At 36.3% G+C, this 24359-nt stretch overlaps 2 protein-coding genes and 1 non-coding gene across 3 annotated transcripts; 1 reads left to right on the top strand and 2 right to left on the bottom strand.

The window, feature by feature from the left end:
• Positions 1-299: 299 nt before the first annotated feature.
• dnajc21 (DnaJ heat shock protein family (Hsp40) member C21) lies at positions 300-7928 on the bottom strand. Its single transcript, XM_057360767.1, has 12 exons — positions 7519-7928; positions 7260-7353; positions 6844-6967; positions 6253-6381; positions 4960-5264; positions 3882-4057; positions 3463-3529; positions 3081-3245; positions 2580-2628; positions 2325-2488; positions 2158-2236; positions 300-1102 (listed from the first exon to the last, which is right to left on the bottom strand). Exons 1-12 carry the CDS (start codon positions 7613-7615, stop codon positions 944-946), a joined length of 1608 nt encoding a protein of 535 aa, XP_057216750.1. The 5' UTR covers positions 7616-7928; the 3' UTR covers positions 300-943.
• Positions 7929-8377: 449 nt separating this feature from the next.
• On the top strand, positions 8378-19056 carry LOC130569700 (trichohyalin). Its single transcript, XM_057359485.1, has 12 exons — positions 8378-8566; positions 10735-10790; positions 10874-10977; positions 11061-11135; positions 11215-11358; positions 11541-11618; positions 11777-11928; positions 12205-12259; positions 12338-12415; positions 12677-12788; positions 13112-15881; positions 17065-19056. Exons 1-11 carry the CDS (start codon positions 8472-8474, stop codon positions 15871-15873), a joined length of 3711 nt encoding a protein of 1236 aa, XP_057215468.1. The 5' UTR covers positions 8378-8471; the 3' UTR covers positions 15874-15881; positions 17065-19056.
• On the bottom strand, positions 8642-8713 carry trnam-cau (transfer RNA methionine (anticodon CAU)). The gene has a single exon. It is a non-coding gene; the product is annotated as a tRNA-Met (tRNA).
• Positions 19057-24359: the final 5303 nt, after the last annotated feature.

Below are 24359 nucleotides of genomic sequence, written 5' to 3'. Positions count from 1 at the left end.
GTTGTCAGAGGTGCCCTAGAACTATTTGTTTTCTTAGATTATTCTAAATATTTTCTTTTGCGTTCAACAGAACAATTTATTTTTTTGAATAATTCTTTCTACTGTGGTAGTCAATAGTGCCCCAGACATCTCAATAATTCATGACAGAATTTTCATATTTGGGTGACCTGTCCCTTTAAGGCAAGGTCAGTTTTGCATTAAATCCGTTGGTCCCTAAAACATGATGTAAGATAATACATCAAGGATATTTGTCGTGCAAAGAGAGAAACTGTCAATTAAATAAACATCTGTCATTTTATTTTTTATGCAATCCTTTCCTGGAAAGCCCTTGGTAATGTTTTGCATAACACAAAGCTTTTTCATAGTTCACCTGACCCAGTACACATTTTGTACAGTGAAAACATATATTTGAATGTTTAGCTTTTACCCATTTCACGATCATTGATCTGATGGTCCTAAAATAATAATAAACGTGTTATGCGGTTCACTCCAAGTGAACGAGGCCATTTTCCAAAACTTAAAAATATGTTGAGCACATACTGTGCAATTTCATTTCTCACGCCGTTTTTTGCAGGTTATGTCCAATCTAGAATGTTGACTATGAAATGACACAAACATGTGGAATAAAACACGCCAACTTCAGCAGCAAGAAAATCATTCTTAATCCTCTAAAAACAAGGGGTAAGTCTGTCCAAATCTAATTTACATACAGACGATGGCTCAGAAGTACCAGCTAACCTCCGAATGCCGTAGTTACAATCTGAATGAATATATGGCTGTTATGAAGAAATCTTTGGGCAAACGGTGCATTACAACAGTTTAGCCCACAGGGCACAAATTCATTCCTGTAGGGACAGAAACACCTCTCTACATCAATGTTCAGCAGAGGTTTTCATGGAAGAAAATGTAGTCTGGAGGAGCTTCAGTCCAGTTTTTCTCCCGATCATCTGTTCTTCCTTGTTTCCTTCTTTTTCCTGCTTGTTTGGGCAGCGTTGCTGGAGGAGAGCGCAGTGGAGTGACCCGTGGTCTTCAGGTGATCGAAAAGTTTGTTTCTGGTTGGGAATTCATACTGACAGGTGACACAGCGTAGATTGACTTCCTTCTACAATGTGTAAAGAAAATGAATACAAGACGTTAATAGGCTTATCTACAAAACTGTTAACCCAAAAATTCTGTCATCATTCACGCACCCTTCGAGTTGTGTATAAATTTCTTTGTTTTGATGAACACAGAGAAAGATATTTGGAAAAGAATGCTAGTAACCAAACTATCACTGACTACCATAATAGAAAAACAATTAAATGGTATTCAAAAGTGCCCCAGAACGGTTTGCTTTGCTACATTCTTCAAAATATCTTCTTTTGTGTTCAACAGAACAAAGCAATTTTTCCTAATATAGTAGTCAATGAAGGCCAAGAACTGTTTGGTTACAAGCATTCCTCCAAATATCTTTCTCTGTGTTCATCAGAACAAAGACATTTACACAGATTTGGAAAAACTTGAGGGTGAGTAAATGAAGACAGAACTTTCATTTTTGAGTGAACTGTTAGAGATGTCATTAAACCATTGTTTTAGATTTTACAATGTACTACTCAATAATTGCAGAACATTTAAAGGTGCAGCATGTAATGTTCGCCACTAGAGGTCGCATATTTAAAACAACAGAGGCGTAGCTTGATAACATTGTAAAGAAACATGGAATGACGGGAGTTTTTCATCTTCACCTCCAGTGTCGATTAAATTTCAATCCGACGGACTCACAAATCAAGTTCACAGATGACATAATGAAATGTGAACACAACGCAAACTTTTCAGAGTTTTTAAATGTCTGAAAATATGAAAGCAATCATTCTTCATATTATGAAAGCAATTCCGTCTCACTCAGCTCAGTTTTTGTCGCTGTATATATTTTTACTTGGTCTGGAGCTGTAAAACCGTTTGGTTCAGCACGACTGAACAGCAGTACAGGTAAAGTAAATCAACACCCTTTGAACACGTCAACCCATCGAGACTTCAAGGTGAGGTACAAACACACAGTTGTTATCTAAAATTACATTTTCGTCAACATGTAGTTCTAGATGACTGTCAGATAATAAAACCCTGCAGCTGTACACGCCGGCCGTTTGCCTCTGTACACACGCTCACACAAGTACACACCTCTTGCGTAACTTCAGCAACCCAGTGAGGTTTGTTGTTCGAGTCTTTCCCGCCTTTCTTTGCTTTTGTCTTCGCAGAGCTGTAAAATAAACCCAATGTGTGAGTTTAGTTGTATTTTACGTGCATACTAAAACTGGACAATTCTAAAACAGGCATGTGAGAGACACCTTTTTTGAGTTGTGGGTTCACCTCCCTCTGGTTTTGGATTCTCATCTGGGTGCTCAGAGGGAACAGGGGCGTCCTTGTTGTTGCCTGAATCTGACTCGGGTGGTGGATGCTCCTCAGTGGACTGTGGGATTGGACTTTGACTCTCTGACTCTTCGGGGAGATTCTGTAAAACCACATAAAGAAAAATGTATGATAGTTTAATAAAAACAAAACGATTTTAACTAACTCTAGGGTTACATTCAAAGTGCACTTACATTTACTGTTCTTTGTTGCCGCTTTTTCCTCTTTTGCCTTTTAGACAATCTGCAATAAAATAGACTAATTTGAATAGGAACATCCACATAAAATGCCAATGCATTTTTTAAAGAGACAAGTAATGAACTCAAATGTTCTAGGACTTGTTTATATTTTATGTGAAGGCAATAAGAAAATTATGATAATAAGGTTTGACTATTTTAAATACCTATAATAGTATAAAATACTGAATTAACAAAATAATGACACTATTACGTGGCTGTCCTACTTTTTTTGCAGTGAGATTTTTGTTCTCGGTAAACATTTAAATATCAGGCGTGCACATATTAGGAAGTAATCATTTATGCAAATTATGCTCTTATTAAGAATGCAAATGCAGTGCCAATATTTTTGTAGTTCATAAGTACTTGAATGAGTCAGGTTCACAAGAAGTAAGACAAAACAATGCACTGCTGGGCTCACAATTGTGAAACAAAAAAAATAAAATACGCATGTTTTACTTTTGTCTCGGCGTGTCATCAACTTCATCTTCCTCATCGTCCTCCTCCTCGTCTTCGTCTCTGTCTGCTGAGTTCTGACCCAGTGATTTATCATCCTCCTCCAGCTGTTGCCGTAGCAATGCCACCATCTCTCTGTGCTTTTTGGACTTCTCATGGTTCTTCATGCTGAAATGAGAGTAAAAACAGTGAAGTCATTCACATTTAATGAAGAATCAGCTTCATTAAACATCCCATAATACCAATATAAAAGTTTTATGACTTAGTCAATGTTTGTTGACTTTGGTGGAATTGCCGTTATAATAAAGGTCAATGAGCTCAGATATATTTTTTCCTGTAAAGCATCATGGAGATGTTTACAGCACGTGTATAGATGATGACTCACGCTTTATCAGATTTGAAGGATTTGTCACAGGCAGGGCAATACAGGTCGTCATAGTAATCGTCCATCTCTACGGCAGCATCAGACAAAAGCCAAGCAGAGGTTAGATCTGAGTGCTGTTCACATCTCACTAATAACATCTATCTACAGATCTTATATGGAAACTTTACTTTTATAGAAAAGAAAAATTATTTTAAGACCTCATCACCACTTCCAGTTTTAACCGGTTACACTGGCGACACCTTAACTTACATTTACTATATACTGACTGTAAGATAGCGCAACTAAACAGTCTTAAATTGTGATAACTCCTTATTAATGCAACATAATTCAGAAGGGTGGGAAACCCTGAACATCTAACCTCCTCTACCCAGAATCCACTCATACATGTGTTTGTATGTGTGCTTGACATCAGAACTCACCTCCTTTCTCTGTATCTGGCCCCTCCAGCCCATCTTCACCTGCCTCCTCGTCCTCCTCTTCTTCGCTCTCTGACACATCTCCAAACTGTTGATCATACTGAGCTTCCATCTGCTGCAGTTCCTTCTCAAGCTCAGACATGGCAGCCCAGCTCTGCTCCTTATATTCTTCTGCCAACCTCAATACAAACACACACGCGTTTATTTAATGATGGGGAATTATATTATTTGAATGTTAATTTTAACATTTCAATATTCTTTGAAATACACTCAAAAAAACTTGTTGCACAACAAAATTGTTGGTTGTGGTGGGAACGAAGCCTTACTGGTGCTAAAGTATAAAAACTGCTAAATTATCCTCACAAATGTAATATTGTTTCACTTCCTGACTGATTGTTTTTAAACGTATTAGTTTAAAAAATATTGTTAATGACAGTTTTCATAACTTAAAGGAGCAATGTGGAGTTTTTTTGCGGCATCTAGCGGTGAGGTTGTGAATTGCAACCAACAGCTCACCCCACCCGTCCCCCTCCCTTTCACTACGGTGGCGATGTCGTCACACTTTTGCTTCTTTGCCGAAGGAGACAACGTATTTACGAAACACACTCTGTAGAGCAGTTTGTCCGTTTAGGGCTACTGTAGAAACAACATGGTGAATTCCATGTAAGGGGACCCGAGGTGTATGTAGATAGAAATAGCTCATTCTAAAGTAAGAAGAACATAACGCTTCATTATGTAAAGTCTTTATACACCTCTGAAGACATAGTTATGTATATTATATTGCATTTCTGTCAATAGATCCTCATCCTCCTAAATATTACACATAGCACCTTTAAATGCCTATGCAAATATATTAAAAAATGAGTTTATTTAAGGATATTTGAAGTGTTATTCACGATTTAAAATGTTGCTAGGTTTGGGTTTGTGAAGAAGCATAAATTAATAAAAAAATACAAAAACTCTTCAAAAAACATTTTCAAGATAGATTTTAGAAGTAAAACTTAATAAATGCATACATAAATAAACAAACTAAACAATGAATGAGTAAATGAATGAGAAGCAGGACGATCTTTCGACTCACTTAGCCTGACTGAGCTTCTGTTTTCTCCTCAGTTCTTCTACTTTCTTGGCCTTCTCAGAGTTTTGCTCTTCCACAAGTTTCTTATGGGCCTGAACTCGCTTGTCGCGCTTGCGGACGAAGGCCACTAGTTGGCGTACAAGTTCGCTGTGTTCCTTTCTGGCCTTGTCCCGGGTTTTCTTGTTCTCTTTCTCCATAGCTCTCTTCTCCCAACGGTTAGACGCCTGCCGTGTGTCGTATTCTTCTTTCCATGCAAAGTTTTTGCGCGTGCAGAAACTCTGCCAAAAGCCGTAAAACAAGTGGACCGCCTAAGAGAATAAGAACATATACGATTAAATAGAACGCGCAGAATTTGCGTATTTTCTGAAGATGCTGAGGCTTGTTAGCACAAAAGATGATACCATGATGCCAAGATGTTGGTTTTGAGGCACTGCCAGGTGTTTTCATACAGAGCTGTGTGTTCATGTCTGTCTTCCAGATTGATATGGTCAGTCATAGAGAGTTCAATAATAGAATTAAAAAAATTCCTCATTTTAAATGATGTTTCTGACAATTTCCAAATGTCCATTTTTATCCTTCTGCCAACAAGATTTAGGAGGTTCACCTGCCTACTTATCGTCTAAAAACTCTATCTGAAGTGGGATGAATCTCAGGCTAGACGCTTGTTCGCTAAAACCAAAAGCACATGTTTTTTACCTTACCTGAAAAGATGCTTAAAAACAACAACAACAAAACACTAGCTTGTTCATAAAAGTATTTATTTATGGATAGGGAAGCTCTTGTGTTCCATTTGGATGTAAGGTCTAAAACGCCTGTGACCCCATGAGAAATGTTGATTTCAGGTAAACAGAGTACTCCAACCTCTTGAAACTCATATCCTCCATTTTTACTGTACAAACTGCTGTCTAACAAACAACAAACACTCCTCTGGTTTTTTTCCATGCCCTTCGGGTGAACCAATGACCTAGTACATACTTCATACATAAAATGAACCCAAGATCCTTTACTTCATTCTCCAATCTCTTAAAAGAAAACCAACTGTCTTTCAACTTGTGCAAACCACAATCTCCTTCCTCCAACTCTACAATCTGTCATGACGACGACAACTTTCATCTCTTACATGGTTTCTCTATGTGACCAGCAAACTAATTCCAAGTGGATAAATGTCTCAAACAGGATCTCAGTAAATGATAGGCCTGCAAATTCTATGAATCAATGATCAGTGTTGTAACTTAGGTTAAATATCTGGTGACAGAATAAAATCTTGTGACGAATAAGTGCGAGTACAGTACATACAGTGTCGTAGTCGCTCTGTGAATCTCCAAAGGACGGAAAATCATCTTCCTCATCTTCCACATCTTTACTGTGCTCAATCTCTTCCTTTGCTATAGATTCAAAAAGGTTTCTGTACACAGTGTAAAAGCCCTACAAAGGAAAAACAAAAAGAGAGGAAAGTCAAGGAAAGAAAAGTGTTGTACTTTTAAAATATAAGATGTCCATTTGCTTAAACAACAGTTATAAAGCAATCATATTAAAAGAACACATGTTAACATGAACGTCTGCTGTCCCCTAGTGGCGCATCATGCCATCAACTTTGTCAAGTCAGGTTACACCTTTCAGGTTATTGTATTTAATCATTTTTTTCTTCATGAAAGATGTACATAACAAAAGAGCTATGACAGTACCTTCCGTAAAAAGCTAAAAATGCAAGATATTTCACAAAATGTTGAACAAAAAGAATCTTTAAAAAACAGACCTCAGCCACAGACTTGGGAAACTCCATTTAAAAACTCAGATAAAATGCAACAACACACTCTGTTTTAATGGAACTTTAGGTTTTTGGCCATCTAAAGAAAAAATGAGAATGTACAAAATGTAAATATTCACCTGCTCATCATCTCCGTAACCAGAATAACAGGTGACAGTGAAGTACTGCAAAAGATCAATACTTTCATCCCGGTAGTCTCCACCGACCCCACCTTTCAGCAGTGCCTCTCTGTGGTTATCATACCTTATAAACAAACATAACCACATTCAAGTCAATATATCTTAGCAATAGCCACTTAAATACAATACAAGACATACAACTGAACTAATCACTGTCACACATGTTATAGATAAAGGTGCAAAGCACAAGAACGATTTTGTGTGTCGGGCAAGTATTTTTTCCAAGCGTACCACAAAAATGATAACAGCTGATCAATGGCTATAAATACGTTTAAATAAATGATAACTCATTTTAAAGAATAACAACTGTTTCTAACAATAACTGTTGTGTTTAAGCAATGTGTTAGAAGACATACCAGGCTCTTTCTTGAGGATCACTCAGAACATCATACGCAGCCTGAATCAGTTTAAACAGCTCTGCTGCCTCTTCTACGTTGTCAATGTTCTTGTCTGGAATCAGATGACACTCAACCTTACATCATTTCTACCTTATCACTGTACATACATATCACTTGAGAGATCATTTTGGCACATTTCGAAAGGGCCTGAAATATTAAAGAGAGACACGCAAGTGCCAAATATGAATAACGTTACAGATCAACTTAATTCAGATACCTGGGTGCCATTTCAAGGCTAATTTTCGATAGGCCTTTTTGAGATCGTCGTCCGTCGCGTCTCGTTCAACACCCAACACCTCGTAGTGACACTTCATTCTGGTTCAGAGATTTCGCAGACCTACACCAACCGGCTGTATTTGGAAATAAACCACTGATAATAACTAGAACACAAAACAAATCTGCGTCGCTTTAGCGCGCAGTGTAATGGACAAAAGCAGCCCACGTGGACCACAACACGAAAAATACAACCCTAACCTAGTATGACTCTGCCTCTAAAAACACTAGCTTACTATGCTGCCGATAAGATGATTTATTCATCAAATTTTTTAAATAGTAGACATATTTCCCTGATTAGAAGCAGTTACGAGTGAAGCCGGTGAATTGGCGGCGCGCGTGGATGACGTCACAAACGAGGACCAATACTATTGGCTGAGACTTTTGACACAACGAAGTATTTGGTGTATTTTGTATCTATTGTGTCTATGCTTTACATGTTTTGCGTTATGTTACTTAATATGTCGCTAAAAATATTTGATAAATTCTCTTATTTTTTGTTGGACTGTGCTTACCAAATAGCAATTGACAGTAAGGAGAAATTATTTTCTATATACTTTTATATATCATAAGTCTGTTTACAGGTAAATAACTTTTTTTTAATATATAGCATTATTGTTCGTTCAGGAATGAAGCCTTTTCTTAATATTGTTTCGGTCATTTCAATAGAAGGGGTGGGATTCATCTGCGGGTATCTTTGAAACAATGAAAACCGCTATTTCTTCCGAGCAGGAGTGGCTTAAATTTTTTCCTAAACTTCCTACGAGTTTGCATACAAAATTGACAAATGCCAGCTATTTTAATCTTAGGAGGACAGCCTGCTGCCATAACGAGATCTGTTGTATGAAAACGTTTTTGTACTGTATTTTGAATGCAAAATTGTAAACTAACATCATCATGAAATCAATGAGAGAAATTAATTTGGATACATACAGTTTGTCTCTGCTAACGGCAAAAGAAGATATCTTGAACCCACGCTCCTCTACAAACTGGTATGGCATTTTTTTATTTAGTATAGTTTGCTTAATAAAATATTTACGCATGACCATACTAATTAGAATAAAAGTTAGCAGAGGATGGTTTCGATCCATCGACCTCTGGGTTATGGGCCCAGCACGCTTCCGCTGCGCCACTCTGCTGATTGAGCTACAAGGATGAAATATCGAGAATTTAATAAAAAGAACAGAAAAGTTTCTCTATTTTTTCAAAGAGAAAAAAGATGCAAAGCACAAATAGTTTTAACATAGGTTTAAATAACCAAAAATAACACAATAAATAGAATAAAGAAGTAACATAAAAGTATCTATATATGAAGGGAACATATCGAGTCAAGGCAGATCATTTACTGTACCTTATATTGTGGCAAGACGGCAATGTTTCGAGTATATATATATATATATATATATATATATACACACACACACACATATACAGTATATACAACATATATACATAGGCTGTATATAATTTTTAAGCCTAAAAAGCATTTTGATTTAATAAAAATAATTGTGAAGAGTACATTTTAAAGGTCTCCTTTGCTCTGGAATTTCTGATCTGATGATATTATATTTCAGAATGTCTGTCTTATCTAAATTACCGAACAACACCCCCTCTTCCCCTCGACCCTCTCCATTTCCTCTGTAAATACCCCATTATCTTAATTATCATGTTTATCTGCAAGGGCACCACATATGACAAAGTAAACCACAATGGATGCTGTAAATAAAGCAAGGAAGTGTATGTGTGTGTGTGTGTCCTCACAGCATCTGTTGAATGCAGTAGTTGAGTGTGTCAGTAATTGTTTTACTATGCTGGAGGCTGAAATGTAGACATAAGAACAAGCAGAGAAGTTCCTGTTGTTGCCGGCTGTTGTCACAGGAAATGTTTAAAAATGGGAAAATGTCACACGGGATGCACTTTGGAAAAGAAAGAATGTTGCTGTACACAAGATTTTAAGAAGTATGTCATTTGTGTGACCCGTTTGACCTTATTTGGTCACTTTGTTACAGATAAGAGATATTTTTACTGATCTACTGCTATTGCTAGAGCAGTACATCCGCATTATTATTGTTGTCAGGGGATTTTAATTCCAAAGGCTTATTAAATTATTAAAACATTTCCCCTAATGTCCTAAAATAATTGTGTAGTTAAATCTTTGGGTGTGTTTGGTTATTAGAGATAATAATTTAATATTAATAATAAGCTATAAAAATGTAAAAAAAATATGCCAGACAGTTTATCAAGAGGCTAGCCTAAACAATGACGAAAAAGCTGGAAGAGTCTCCATAACCTTCCCGTTCCTGTAACTTCCTTGTTCTCCCAACTGCACGTGAACTTGAATGTGTGAATGCTTTTATAGTAAAGCGTTAGGCAGTTGATTAAAAAAATCCATGTTCATTCATGACATTCCCAAATGTAGTTTTCCAGAAACACAATAACTCCCAAGCTGCTTATATAAGTTAAACATGTTTGAAGAGATCAGCTCAAGATATTAGCAAAACCGTTTTGGTTACTAAAAACTATTTGTCTGGAAGCTTTAAACCAATGGATTTACTTTGATTATGTGGCATACAGGCATACAGTAATTTACCTACACTAACTGCAGATTTCTTACATGGATCATTTTAGAAAAGTTTTATAAACATCCAGGTTAATGTTAAACACAGCGTGGTCTCAGAATGTGGGAAAACAGCTCTTTTGTAAATGGGTGTGAGCAAATTACAGAAAACTATAGGGATCTGAAAACGGCCAGTCTGTTTTTTCAAACACACACACAAATGCATAACACGTACATGTACAGTAGCTTTATGCTGTTTGCATTTAAATGAATAGAGAAACAATATTATGAATTAAAGAGAAATATTGAATGATTGCAGAAATCAAATTAGTACTTTTCTAAAACAGCCCTACTATTTTTGTCATGAAAATAATAAAACAGGCAAAACCATCTCATAGATTTAGGCTACATGGAAAGGGGGGAATGTAGAGACCAGAAAACGATAGTGGGTTCTTTTTACTTGGGCCACCACCCAGATTTTAGAACAAAACGTTTTTGCATTTAAGATACGTTCGTCTTTGTTGCTAAATGGAGTTTCTACATTTATTCTTATGAATTGCAGTAATGCTTATAATTCCATGTGGTTGTTTTCTCCACCTGCAGGGCTTTGTTTGCTTATGATGGAATAATGAACAGGCTCAAACTGGCTGATTCTGGGGGTAAGACAACAAACGCATGGTGAAAGGCCTTACAAATCATTTTTCATGGTTGTGAGCTTGCTATTATTCTTTTTGATTTATAGTAGGTGGACTGAAAGAGCTGATGACTAAACTACACCCCAGACGCTCACTTTACGGGATGTGCAGGGTGGGCACAAAACAATCCCTCATCGTCATGATATTATGGGTTAGTTTATACTTCACTTTCAGTTTACTGGTTAATGTAGTGCTGTTGATCTCTTTCACCCATACCAGTTTGTGGTCTTTCAGGTAGGAATTGAGGTGGATGAATATCGCAGAGCTGAGTGTGCCAGTCACCTGCCAGCGATAAGGGCATTCTTCAGGGTAAATCTCCTTTTCATTTTTTTTTAAATGAACAACGGACTTCTAAACTGCAGTCAGATGACACTCTATGAATCCACAGGAAGTTCAGATCTTTCTTCCTGCACACACTTTGGATGAAATGACAGAAGAAAGGATGTGTACTCTGGCCAGTAAGGCTGCGATGGTGATGCAGGGGCCGAGACAGAGACCGGGGCTCCGGCGAGAAGACAGACAAGAGACTGTGGTAAAGAGCATGACAAATCAATATCTCGACATTAGGGGGCAGCATTTAGTCGTTTTGTAGAAGGACGCCATTATATATAGTTATAATATTCAAAATAATTAAATGAATTTTTTTGTGATTTGATACTATTAGCCTAATTATTAAGCATGCACCATGAAGGAATTAATATAAATGACTTGCAGGGCACAAATTACAAGCGAACAATCGCAGCAGCAGAGACCCTAAGAATCCAAAGAGAATCTTTCTGGGCACAAGCAGAGGTACAAAATCATGTTTTGTTTATTATTCTTTTCATTATTGACATTGTCTAACTGCTGTAGGATGATGATAATAATATATAAACATAACATAAAGCTTACGTCTACGTGTAAAGATAAACCCAGAAGGCACTGAACTCTGTCCTTACTGTATGTTCCAGAGAGAGGAGGATGAAAGAAGGAAAGAGGAACAGCAGAGGGCAGCAGAGGACAGGAGACAAAGAGAGATAGAGAGACTGCGCCAGGAGAGGAGAGAAGCAATGGAGCGAAAGAGGAAGATGATGGAAAGAGAACAGAAGATAAAAGAGCAGAGGTCAATCCCACATGCTTATACATACACAAACATATACACTTAATATAATATGTTCATATATACACTACTTGTCAAAAGTTAAATAAACATTATTATCTTATCATTATAATACTATTTTCCACATTTTAGAATACAAGTTAATAAAAGTATTAAATTACATAAAGAATGAAAAAAGGAAATTATCCAACTAAAAATTTAAGCATTTGTGCATAAGGCATCGGAGGTTTTTAAGATCACAAAAAAGTCCAAACATTTGATTAGTAATAATTTTTATAGGAGAATACAAGCCCAAATGGAGGCAGAGGAACGCAAACGGGAGAGAATAAAATGGGTAAGGGGAATATCATTGAGAAATTATTATGTAAATAATGCAAGTGTGCACATTTAATATATAGTCTGTACACAACAGAAGTGCCAGGAAAGAGAACGAGAAGACGAGGAAGCAAGAGCTAGATACTTACGCTCTGAATCTGAAGAAAAAGCTGCTGTAAGTTGTGAAACACGTATACCTGATCTGTTTATTTCTCCAAAGTTTCCCTGCTTTTGTGTGCAGTTATCTTATTCACCTACAATCCAGTTAAACCAGACACTAAATATGCCAAATTGATATTAAGTCATTCTGATTTGTTGTAAATTGCCTCATTATGGATAATGTATCAGCAGACATAATTTATTGTTAGTAAATTTCCCTAAATCTGCATTGTCAGCCCGTTTCCTCCAGTGATGTAATACCTTTTATGGCCTGCAGGAGGCAGCAGCTCTAGTGTCCCAGCGAACCACAAATCCAAGAGAGTTCTTCAGACAACTGTCCTCCTCTTCAATTGTCAACTCAGATTCCCAAACCAGCTCACCATATCCAGGTAAAAGGAAAACAATTTTCTTAAAAGTCTTCAAGTTTGTGTAAAGGTACTAAAATAAATGTAGTTATTTAAATAATATTTTGTGGCCATTCTCCTGGGCCTTGAAGTGTGAAATAAAAGTTGAGCTTCATGAACAACTATGCAACGTGAATACAAGCGTTTTAATAACGTATTTGAATCAAAAAGAAGCTTTTGCCACAATTGGATATATAGATAAATATATAACATTTTACATTTCATTTAAATTTTATTTCAAGGGGTCACAAACTTGATCATTTCTTCCAAATGGTCACGTTTTCTCTTCTCTGTCTTCTACTTCACAGTCAGGAATCCTTACAGACGACTTCATCATAGTCAGACAGACAATGTCTTCATTTTTAATGAACCTTCATCTTTCACGCCTCCATCTCCTCATAGATCAACAGCGGCATCACCGTACCTCCCCTCGACTCCAACATCCAAAAGCCCAACACTCGTGTTTCCTTCTTCACTGCACAGTCCAGAAATGGTATCACCTACCATCTCAAAGCAGAATATCCCTCAAGATTGTGCAATGGTTCCTTCTAGAAGTCAGATCTACTTATCTTCACCTCAGCAGACTGAATCATCCTATAAAGTCACTGCTTACGCTATGCCACCCTCCATTCTGCAGCTCCAAGCCAAACCATCAGCTTCAATGAATGCTGAATCTGAAATAAAAAAAACCATCACTGCCATATTAGACAGTCTTGTCTTTTACCCTCCACCACCAACCAAAGAAGAGCTCAGATTAGACAATCGGGGCTTAGATGAAGCAAAACCAACAGATAAACTTTCTTCGCCTCTTTCTCATTTTGAGTTTTCACCAAAACCATCTGAGGACTTTTCTGAAACGTCAATGCAAACCCAACCTGATGTGAATCTGTCTTGTCAGAGTGTCTCAGATGCTCTGACATCCTCTCCTTCTCAATCTTCTCCTGTTTCACTGGTTCCATCATGCCTCCTGGTACCTCAGCCACCCTCTAGACCGCTTCCCGCTCTGCCTATCTCCCCACCAACATTAAAGGATCTGGAATCAGACAGAGACTTTCCTGCCTCTGTTAGATCTATGGTTGAGGAGGAAGAGATTGAGGGAGAGGATGGAGAGACGGTTGAGAAGGAATGGATTCATGAGGAGACAGTAAGAGAGATCCGAGATGAGGAAAATGAGGCGGTGGAAGAAGGGAAAGGAGGTGAAATGAGAGAAGATAGAGAGGAGATGAATGCAGGACAGGAGGAACCAGATGGGAAGAATATGGAAAAACATGATGATAAGAATGCTTTGGAGGAGACTGAGAGTGAATATGTACAAGATGGAAAAAACATTGACAAATCTGAGACAGAAAAAACACAACGTGGGCAAATTATGAAAGAATGTGAAAAAGCTAATAAAATTATGGAGGAATCAGAGAATGGAAAAGAACCAAATGAGACAATTATGGAGGATTCTGAGAGCATGAAATATCAAGATGGGGAAATTTTGGAAGAATCTGAAAGCGAAAAAAATCAAGAAGAGAAAATTGTGGAGGAAGCTAATGAAAAATATCAAGATAAAAAAATTGTGCAAGAATCTGAGAGTGAAAAATATCAAGATGTGAAAATTGAGGAGAATGTACACGATCAAGAGGAGAAAATATTGGAAGAATCTAAAAGCGAAATATATCAAGAAGACAAAATTATGGAAGAATGTGATGGTGAAAAATATCAAGAAGTGAACATTCTACAAGAATTTGAGTGTGACAAATACGAAGATGAAAAAATTATGGAAGAATCTAAAAATGAAAAATATCAAGAACAGAAAATTGAGGAGGAATTTAAGAATATAAAATATCAAGATGAGAAAACTATGGAAGAATCTGAAACAGATAAATGTCAAGAAGAGAAAATTGAAGAAGAATCTGACAATGAAAAATATGAAAATGAGAAAATTGTGGAGGAATCTGAGAACGTAAAAGATCAAGATGAGAAAATGATGGAAGAATCTCAGAGTGAAAAATATCAAGATGAGAAAATTGAGGAAGAATCTGAGAATGTACAAGAACAAGATGAAAAAATGATGGAAGAATCTGAAAGTGAAAAATATCAAGAAGCCAAAATTATGGAAGAATGCGGCGGTGAAAAATATCAAGAAGTGAAAATTCTACAAGAATTTGAGAGTGAAAAATGTAAAGATGAGAAAATTAGGGAAGAATCTAAAAGTGAAAAATGTAAAGAAGAGAAAATTACAGAAGAATCGGACACTGAAAAATATCAAGAACAGAAAATTGAGGTGGAATCTAAGTACGCAAAAGATCAAGATGAGAAAATGATGGAAGAATCTAAAAGCGAAAAAGGTCAAGAAGAGAAAATTAAGAACGAAACTGAGTACATAAAATATCAAGATATAAGAACTATGGAGGAATTTGAGAATGAAAATGAACAGAAATCTATTGAAAACTGTGATAGTGACGGAAAAGAAAAAGACAACTTTCAGGAGGAATATGAAGAGGCTTTAATGAACCAAGAGAATGAAGAAAAGTCAAGTAAGGACTTTACCAGGACAGAAAATTTGACTGTGTTAAAGGCAGAATCTGATACTGAGATTATAATGATTCATGACACAACAGATGAAGGGGGAGTGAAGAGGACCAGTGATCAACGGAACGAGAAGAAAGAAAGAAATATACCACTCATTAAAACAGATGAGGAGGATCCATCCAATGCAGACAAACAGAATGAGCATGAACCCTGTGCAGAAACACTTTTCTCCCAGCATGCACCACTCTTCCCAGAATCCTCTGCTGCCAGGCCTAGTCAATACATAAGTCTAGCTGAAAGTATACCAAATCATAATGAAAATGAGCCACAGATGATCTCCACAGACTCAATTCAGGACAAGTCAGATCTGAGCCATCAAGAAGACCCCAAAGTGACAACTGACTCTTTAACAGCAGTATCATTCAGTCAGGAATCCTTACACTTGCCCTCAAAGAACAGCTCGGGTTCTGAGGAGAACGCTTTGTCGACATCAGCCATATCTGAACAAGCCAGTTTTGGGCAATCTGATGGGGAGGAGGGACTTGAATAATAAGGAAGGTGGGGATGAATTTTCAGTTTCAGTACAGGCATATTAAATAAATCCCACAATGCATCACTAGCGTATAGTGGCCAAATGTGATGTCTGGAGGAAATAGTTTGCACAATAATTCGTTTAATCCTTTAATCTTTGTAAAGCATTAAAAATAAGCAGTATAGTACAAAACACTAAACTTGGTTATTTTACAAAAGGATGTGACAAAACGGCAAACTACAGCGTATAAGAGAATATAGGTTTTATTTGAATATGCAAAACAATCCATAGAAAAACAAAACGCTCACCGAAAATAAAGCATACATTGACTACAGTTTTATCAGATATTCATATTTTGTATATTTTAATATGCATATTTTGTAATACTTCGATGAAAAAAACTTCTCATTGTGCATGCATGAGAAATCATTCTCAGAATTCTTTTCAAAGCTGAGTTTCAGTTTACATCCCAAGTACAATACGCAATATGCATACAGAAACTGACATTTATACATCTTTAATAATACGTTTGAATAAAGGGAAAAGACGTCAGCTGTCATCACTTTTGGTCACTACTGTACGGAAAATACCAGATTAGCCTCCAGGTAAAATGAGAAAGATTGCAAATTTTGCTGAAGCTACAGTATATAACAAAAATTTGATCCTAAATATATAAAATGATAAGGAAAAAAGATTAAGACAGAATTCAAGAAATAATGAAGAAATAAATCAAGATCATTTAATCATCATTCCGTGATTCCATGTAATTAAACCTCACCCTCAGAAGACGTCAACAAACTCAAATGCTAAATGATTCACAGGTAGAGAGCGTTTTCTGATTGGCTCCGTGTTTTTAATTGACCAGAACAGCGTGAGCTGCTCCCAGATTTGTTTTTCTCTTTACAGAGCCCAGGGCTGTAATAGAGACAGGTGTGTTTCCTCTTGTAATATCTATCAGCTAATAGGAACATGTTATGGTATTCAAAAACACATTTTTACAGCACCTTCAATAAAAAGCTTCTCTGAAACATTTTAGTATTTTATTATGTATGTATAAGAAACCTTGGGTAAAATATGAGCAAACCCAGTTGTTTAAATTTACCTAGAAAACGCGACAGTTTCGCTGTGCACCTTGCTTAACAATGCCATTCCGCTGTGCCTTTAAACTGATTGTTTATATTAATCTTTAATAAATGATTTTTTTTGCAGATGTTGCAGTGGACTTAGATTTAAGCAGATGTACCAGCGACCTGACCAATGAGAACACAGATGCTGACGAAGGCTTCATTACTCAGCTTTTTTGAAGTAGGGCAGGACTCGAAATCCCATTCTGAATGAAGCTTAAACAAACATTTTCGCCGAACTGCAGAACACCCAATGACATCAGGAATTACAAGAAAACGAATGTATCTCATACAGGTGGGCGGGGAAATCATAATAGATAATTGGTGTTATTATCTCAGAACACACCATTCCATTAAAGAGCATAATGCTTCAGGTTTTGATTGGCATTAATTACTGTTTTAACCGCAAGGAGTGGAAAGGTAATTCAGGGCTGGTGATAGAAGTGTTGTCTTTCTCACCTCCGGTAGGTTGCTTTTCATAGTCTCAGATGGTGGAAGAATGCAACGTAATTGCTTAATACATAATTGCACCAATTTCCAGATTAAATTATGTTCATTACATTAGGAAATCTCTATTACGTAACTTTTTTTGTATTATTTTTAAACTTCACTGGAAGGAAATATTTCACATTTACTTTCTATCAAAGCTGACCTAGAAAATAACTGAACATTTTATATTAATTATATTAATCTATTATATATTATATATATTATATATTAAACTATTATATTAATCTGATGTGATAGTTCATGAATTGCAAAGGATTATGGGATAGTGGAGCTGTCAATCAAAGACAGTTGGATAGGAAACACTTCGTGCCAGTGCATTATGTTCAAATACAGATGATAAAACTGTTCTTTCATCCTGTGTTCTTTCAGACCTTTATGTCTGTATGCCACCGTTCTCAAATCTCATAGCGCCACTGTCCTTCTCAAACCTCATATCCTCCGCGATTTGAATTTTTTGTCATAAATCATCATTATTAGTCACCCTTTATGTTTGTCTCTGGGTTTAGCAAATATCTAACCAATAAAAATTGTGCTTGTCAACTATGACGTCACAGTATTTAATCATTTAACAAGTATACAGTGTTTTTTTTTCATTTCCTGAAAACAAAATTTGGACATGTGAGGTTTCAAGAGGAAGGCGACGAGGTGAAATTTAACTGACAGCGGACAGGCCACGTTTTACACTTTGGTAGTATTTTTCCCCACTTCTTCATGTCAAAGTTTCTTACATTAAAGAGTAAATATTCCTTGATTTTTAAGGTCCTATTTTGGTTTACGTACATACAAGGTGTAAAAACACTATTATTTTGTTTTAATAGGAAATATTTCTTACCTAACTTCTTGACTGACTCTCAAATGATTCGTTCCGTGATTCATACGTCTAATCCCCTCCTTTCCGCTAGCCAACTCTGATCTGATTGGTCAGATGATCTAGTCTGCTGTGATTGGTCTACCGCGAATGAGGCTCACAAGCTACAGTGTTTGGGGGAGAAGAGTGAAGTTTTAGCAGGCAGTCCTAGCAAAACGGACTATATGTAGTGACGTAAATCCACAGCGGTTCGCAAATCGGACTGGAGACGACTCGTTTGCGTGATTCAGAGTCGACTCTCTTTTTTCCAAGCCAATAACTTTCTTATTCATTCACCTTCCGCTTTACAACTTGGCAGACTGCTTACATTCACACACGGCAACATTACACACTGCATGAAATGTCATTTACATGATCTCGTAATATGTACTCTTTAACTACAATTTTGTTTTATGACTGTTATTATTTTGAAGCACGCAATTCAACAGGCTGATTTTCCAATTGTACTGTACCTTTAAGACTGTAAATAAAATATGTTATGGTTAACTAATCCTTATAACGGTGTGTACTGTAGGTTAGGGCGGGACTCATTTGGTTCAATTCATGGAGTAAAACAAAAGCAAGGCTTAAACACACAAAATACTACGCGTAATATTGTTGCCTCACTTTATTACATAAAACGCTTTACAGTCTACCAAGTGAGCCACTAATCTTATAGTAACTTACAATTAATTGTATTTATTTGTTGACAAATAAACCGCATGTCCTATGGTGTGACAGCAAAGATTTAGGAAACAAAACTAACAATGAAGATAAATCTTTCTTATGCTATTTTATATTATAAATATAAATATTAATGATATAAAACAATATATTGTTAACAGTTAAAAAATGATTGTTGTGCAGAAATATTGTGAGTACACTTCATACCATTTCTGAAGCAAGAGAATCTTACCAGACGTTTTTTCGGATAAAATGTCACTCACAATGCAAAAATGCTGTGGTTTTGTGGCATGCGAGCATGCTTTCTTTGCAATCCCACAATTCCCCTCGAGAGCTCAAGCAAGCAAATCCTTACCACAATACAGTCTATAGGTCGATACTTACATAACATATATAGAAAGGTTGCACATTTTTGCTGTTAATGCACGGATAAAAAAATTAACAACATAAACAAATTCAGCAATTCTTTGGAAAGTAAAATGTGTAAATTTGACTCAAAAGTCGCCTGCAAGCATGCTTTCTCCACAACCCCACAATACCCTTTGAGATTGTGAAATCTAGCTTCTGTAGAAAGTTTCTCACATTCCGAGTCGCTGATTAAAAATGATATGTAATGCGAAGAAGCCTGTTTAATATCATGGTGTCATTTTGTACAAAGTTAAATATACAGTTTTTATATGTGACACTAAACGTCTTATAGGGCAGTGTTTCCCAACCCTGGTCCTCGGGGCACACCTTCCAAAATGTTTTAGTTCTTTCCCTATATGAAACACCTGATTGATGAGTTGATTCAGGTGTTTTATATAGGGAGAGTTCTAAAACATTCTGGAAGGTGTGCCCCGAGGACCAGGGTTGGGAAACACTGTTATAGGGCAATTTTTCGAAATTGAGATTTATACATCATCTAAAAGCTTTATAAATAAGCTTTCCATTGATGTGTGGTTTGTTAGGATAGGATATTTAGCCGAGATACAACTATTTGAAAATCTGGAATCTGAGGGTGCAAAAAATCGAAATATTGAGAAAATTGTCTTTAAAGTTGTCCGTCAGAGGCGCTGTAGCAGGCCGTTTCTAAGAAGAAACAGTTTTTTTTAACGCTCTCTATTGGCTTACTGCTGTAATGATGTTGTGGAGAGTATATGAGCCCAAAAGCTGAAATTCTACGCTTTACATAGATACCAAACTTGAGTGGGTAATTCTCAAAGAGCGCCAGCAGCGAGCAATGTAAGCGTGTTTCTGGCCATGTTTGTTCGCAATTTTTCTGCATTCACTCACAAAAATAAAGTTTAGATATATTTACGGTAGGAAACTTCCAAAGTTCTTTACTTAATATCCTAATATTTTTTGGCATCATTTCTAGGATGTACAGGTTCATACAGCTTTATACAGTATGTGCATACCATAGATCTGCTTATGAATTTCATAAATAAACTCAAGCATGAAGGTAAGCTTCAAATAAAGACAGACGTTAGTGATATGCACTGGGGACACACCTCAGCAGATATGTAAGCAAACACTGCTGTCAATGCGGTATGACATTGTTTGCATTCAGATAATTGCTGCGTTTGAAATTAATATGAAAATAAAAACTTTCCCATACTCAAAACAAACGCTTCCTTTTGTAAAGATTCTGTAAGGATTTTGATTTCCTCAAATGACAATTAGTAAACAGTGATATATACATAACTTATTACAGGGCTCGTTGGAATGCTTGATTCTGATTGGCCAGTCGCGACATTTGCAGGTTCGTTATTCCCAGATAACAACCACTCAAAAATAATTTTGACAACCGGCTATCTGTACATTATCCCTTACATATAACTGACATGAGACTGTTCATCATCCATAAAATAATGAATCCAATTTTTTTGTAAATATTTCTTACAGTATGTTGTTTGGTGTCAATCTCTATGATATTTTAACACAATTATTCGGCCAGCCAAGCATGCAATCCCACACAGCAAAACCGCGAGTGTTAAAAAAGGTCAAATTATCACTCACAGTGTATGGATTATATATACATTGTGAGAGTTCATTTGACCTGTTTTAACACTGGCGAATTTGCTGTGCAGAATTAGGTGGATACCAATACACAAACAGGTTGCGTAACATTCTCCATTACCACCGATTTTCAAGTCAATATTGAACACTGACATTCATTCAAAGAGATATAAACTGGACAATTTATTGCAAAGAGGATGTATTTAATTTCACAGTTTGTGTCCTGTTCAAAAGTTTGTCATGTCAAGAAACCCATATTCTATCATAAATGAAATGTTTGATGATAACTAATAGACTGTCTGGCTCTAGCTTCACACATCTGAACTTGTAATGCCACATTCTTTAAATATGATCCATGACAGCGCTCATTGTCAAATACACAGAATGAAGTTGACGACCTTATTTATCATCCACTCCTTTGAGTTAATTCACAGAACTTAAATTCCTAAACGGAAATTATAAAAGAGCATTCCAAGATTGTCTCACCTTACCGTAAATGGTTTACAATTAATAAAACAGACAGATCAGGTTTTAAAGTCCACCATTGAGGTAAAGGGATAGTTCACCCAAAAATGAAAATTCTGTCATTTTATTTTATTTTTTACGCTGAAAGAAGGTTGATAACCGAACAGCGGTGGCACCCATTGACTTCTATTGTATGAACACAAAACCAATGTAAGTGAATGGCTGCCATCGCTGTTCGGTCAACAAAATATCTTCTTTTGTGTTCTGCAGAAGAAGGAAAGTCATACAGGTTTGAAATGACAAGAAGGTGACACATTTTTTATTTTTGGGTGAACTATCACTTTAAGTTAAAGCTGAAAGTGTGTCATCATTTCACCATAAAAAAACTAAATCTGTTACTAAAATTCTGTTATTGTTTATGTGAAATACAAATAAAACAGTTGTGAATCTTTTTTAATGGCTTGAGTTTGATTTGAGGAACAATGGACTCAGTGATAGGATGAATTGGTTGGAGAATTTAGTTACTTATGTACAAGTACATAAGCTCAGCCTGTTAAGTAAGGGATAATGTACAGGCAGCCGGTTGTTATTGCAGAAATAAGCCCCGACACTATCACACTGAAGGGGCTTATTTAACGAAAACAGCCGGCTGCTTGTACATTATCCCGCTTATTACACGGCTACTTGCCACATGAGAAAAAAACTGGACATGAAATGTGAATTTGAAATATTTTATTAGCTCATTTTTACCAAATGCAGACCTTCGGTGAGGAAAAGCCGTTTACAGTCAATTTGGTTTGATGTCATATATGTTATTAAAAGACATATTTATATATAATTTGTCAAAAAAAACTGTCAAAATGATATGCTGCATCCGGGTTACCGTGTGTTAATACTTTTGAGGGGTTGTTATCTGGGAATAACGAACCTGCAAATGTTGCGACTGGCCAATCAGAATCAAGCATTCTAACGAGCCGTGTCATAATCCTGTTGAGTAGATACATCTGATAAATGTCTGACAGAATGTATACAGAATCTCAGCACTTTTTATTATCATCCAACTTAACAACTCTTGCAATCAATCAATCCGCCATTTTGAAATTGACTTTGGTCAGGGCTCTATCCATCTCTTTCGTATAGGAGATTTTTAAACTTCATTGCATTTGCATTTACAGTTTTATGTGCACAAAAAAGAATAAATGCGAGCCAGGATAAAAAAATTGTGAGATTACAAGCATCATAAGGGTACAGAATGTTCTTTACATTATGTAGACTGATTTATGTACAAAATAGTAAATCACAAAAAAATGACTTTAGCTGGGTTTTCACAGGATGGGTCACATGTGTAAGTAGACACACATTTTTTGAAAGATGTTTCTGCATCTTATAGGTACACATAGTCAAAATATGTATAATCACGTCTGCATAATAATGTGATAAATTTCAAAACTGAATTAAATTCTACTGGTTATTCGTGGTATTTAGGAATTGAAGTGTCCATAAAATTTGGGAATGTGTTTGCTCTGTATCTGCTTGAATTGCATAAAGGACTTGTATAAATTATTTGTTACTTTAGTTTTTCAAATAAGATGGCTATTTTATTATAATTACTTTGTATTTTTGTTAGAAAAGCCTTTCTAGGTACTGGAGGTGCAAATGATTGCTTGCTATAACATGTGCAATGCATTTTCAATTCAATTCAATTCAATTCAATTCAATTCAATTCAATTTGATTTATATAGCGCTTTTCACAATGTGCATTGTTCCAAAGCCGCTTTACAGGAGAAAATAAGAAAGAACGAAAAGCACAAAAAAGGTAAAACACAGCACAGTGGATGGTGTTTATAGAACAATCAAGATTATTCTGGCAAATAATATCTAATAAATGCAGTCTCTGGTTTATTTAGCATATTATGAATTAAGTGAAAGCTTGGCTGAAGAGATGTGTCTTTAATCTAGATTTAAATTGGGAGAGTGTGTTTGACCCTCGAATAGCATCGGGAAGGCTATTCCAGAGTTTAGGTGCTACGTATGAGAAAGCTCTACCCCCTTTGGTGGATTTAGTTATTCTAGGTGCTATCAAAAGTCTGGAGTTTTGAGATCTTAGAGAGCGTGATGGGTTGTAGTGTGGTAGAAGCTCTGTTATGTAGCTAGGGGCTAAACCGTTTAGGGCTTTATAAGTGATTAAAAGAACTTTAAAGTCAATACGATACTTAATGGGTAGCCAGTGAAGGGTTGATAACATTGGGGTTTTGTGATCGTATTTTCTGGACCTGGTTAGAACTCTGGCAGCTGCATTCTGAACTAACTGTAGTTTGTTTATTGATGCTGCAGGACAACAACTAAGCAGTGCATTACAGTAGTCAAGTCTTGAGGTCACAAATGCATGAAGCTTCTCTGCGTCAGCAACACATAAAATATTTCGTAATTTGGCAACATTTCGAAGGTGGAAGAAGGCTGTTTTTGTGACATTTGAGATGTGATTTAAAAATGACAGGTTGCTGTCTAATATAACGCCGAGGTCTTAAACTGTATTTGTTGGAGTAACAGTGCAGCCTTCAATTTGCAGGTTATAATCCGAGATATTCTGTTTACGTGTCTTTGGTCCAATAAGTAATATTTCTGTTTTATTAGAATTTAAAAGAAGGAAATTACTAGTCATCCAATGTTTTATATCTTCGATGCACTCTGCCAATTTGGATAGCTGGAAGGAATCATCTGGTCTTGAAGAGATATATAGCTGAGTATCATCTGCATAACAGTGAAAGCTAATTAAATGTTTTCTAATAATGTTGCCAAGGATCCATGTATATGGAGAATAGCAAGGGTCCTAAAACCGATCCCTGAGGTAATCCATAATTTACTTGCATTAG

This window comes from Triplophysa rosa, linkage group LG19, assembly GCF_024868665.1.
Source record: "Triplophysa rosa linkage group LG19, Trosa_1v2, whole genome shotgun sequence".
NCBI lineage: Eukaryota > Metazoa > Chordata > Actinopteri > Cypriniformes > Nemacheilidae > Triplophysa > Triplophysa rosa.
Note: the sequence above shows the minus strand (reverse complement) of the source record. Positions and strands in the feature narration are given on the sequence as shown.

What these genes read in the sequence shown, in the direction of transcription:
- LOC130569700 (XM_057359485.1), top strand. Translation starts at nt 8,472, where the DNA reads ATGAAATCAATGAGAGAAATTAATTTGGATACATACAGTTTGTCTCTG. An exon ending in CAAACTGGCTGATTCTGGGG is followed by an intron (nt 10,791 to 10,873) that starts GTAAGACAACAA and finishes TTTGATTTATAG; the next exon opens with TAGGTGGACTGAAAGAGCTG. An exon ending in TCATCGTCATGATATTATGG is followed by an intron (nt 10,978 to 11,060) that starts GTTAGTTTATAC and finishes GTGGTCTTTCAG; the next exon opens with GTAGGAATTGAGGTGGATGA.
- dnajc21 (XM_057360767.1), bottom strand. Translation starts at nt 7,615, where the DNA reads ATGAAGTGTCACTACGAGGTGTTGGGTGTTGAACGAGACGCGACGGAC. An exon ending in GCCAGATACAGAGAAAGGAG is followed by an intron (nt 3,530 to 3,881) that starts GTGAGTTCTGAT and finishes ATGCTGCCGTAG; the next exon opens with AGATGGACGATTACTATGAC. An exon ending in TTGCTGAAGTTACGCAAGAG is followed by an intron (nt 1,103 to 2,157) that starts GTGTGTACTTGT and finishes TACACATTGTAG; the next exon opens with AAGGAAGTCAATCTACGCTG.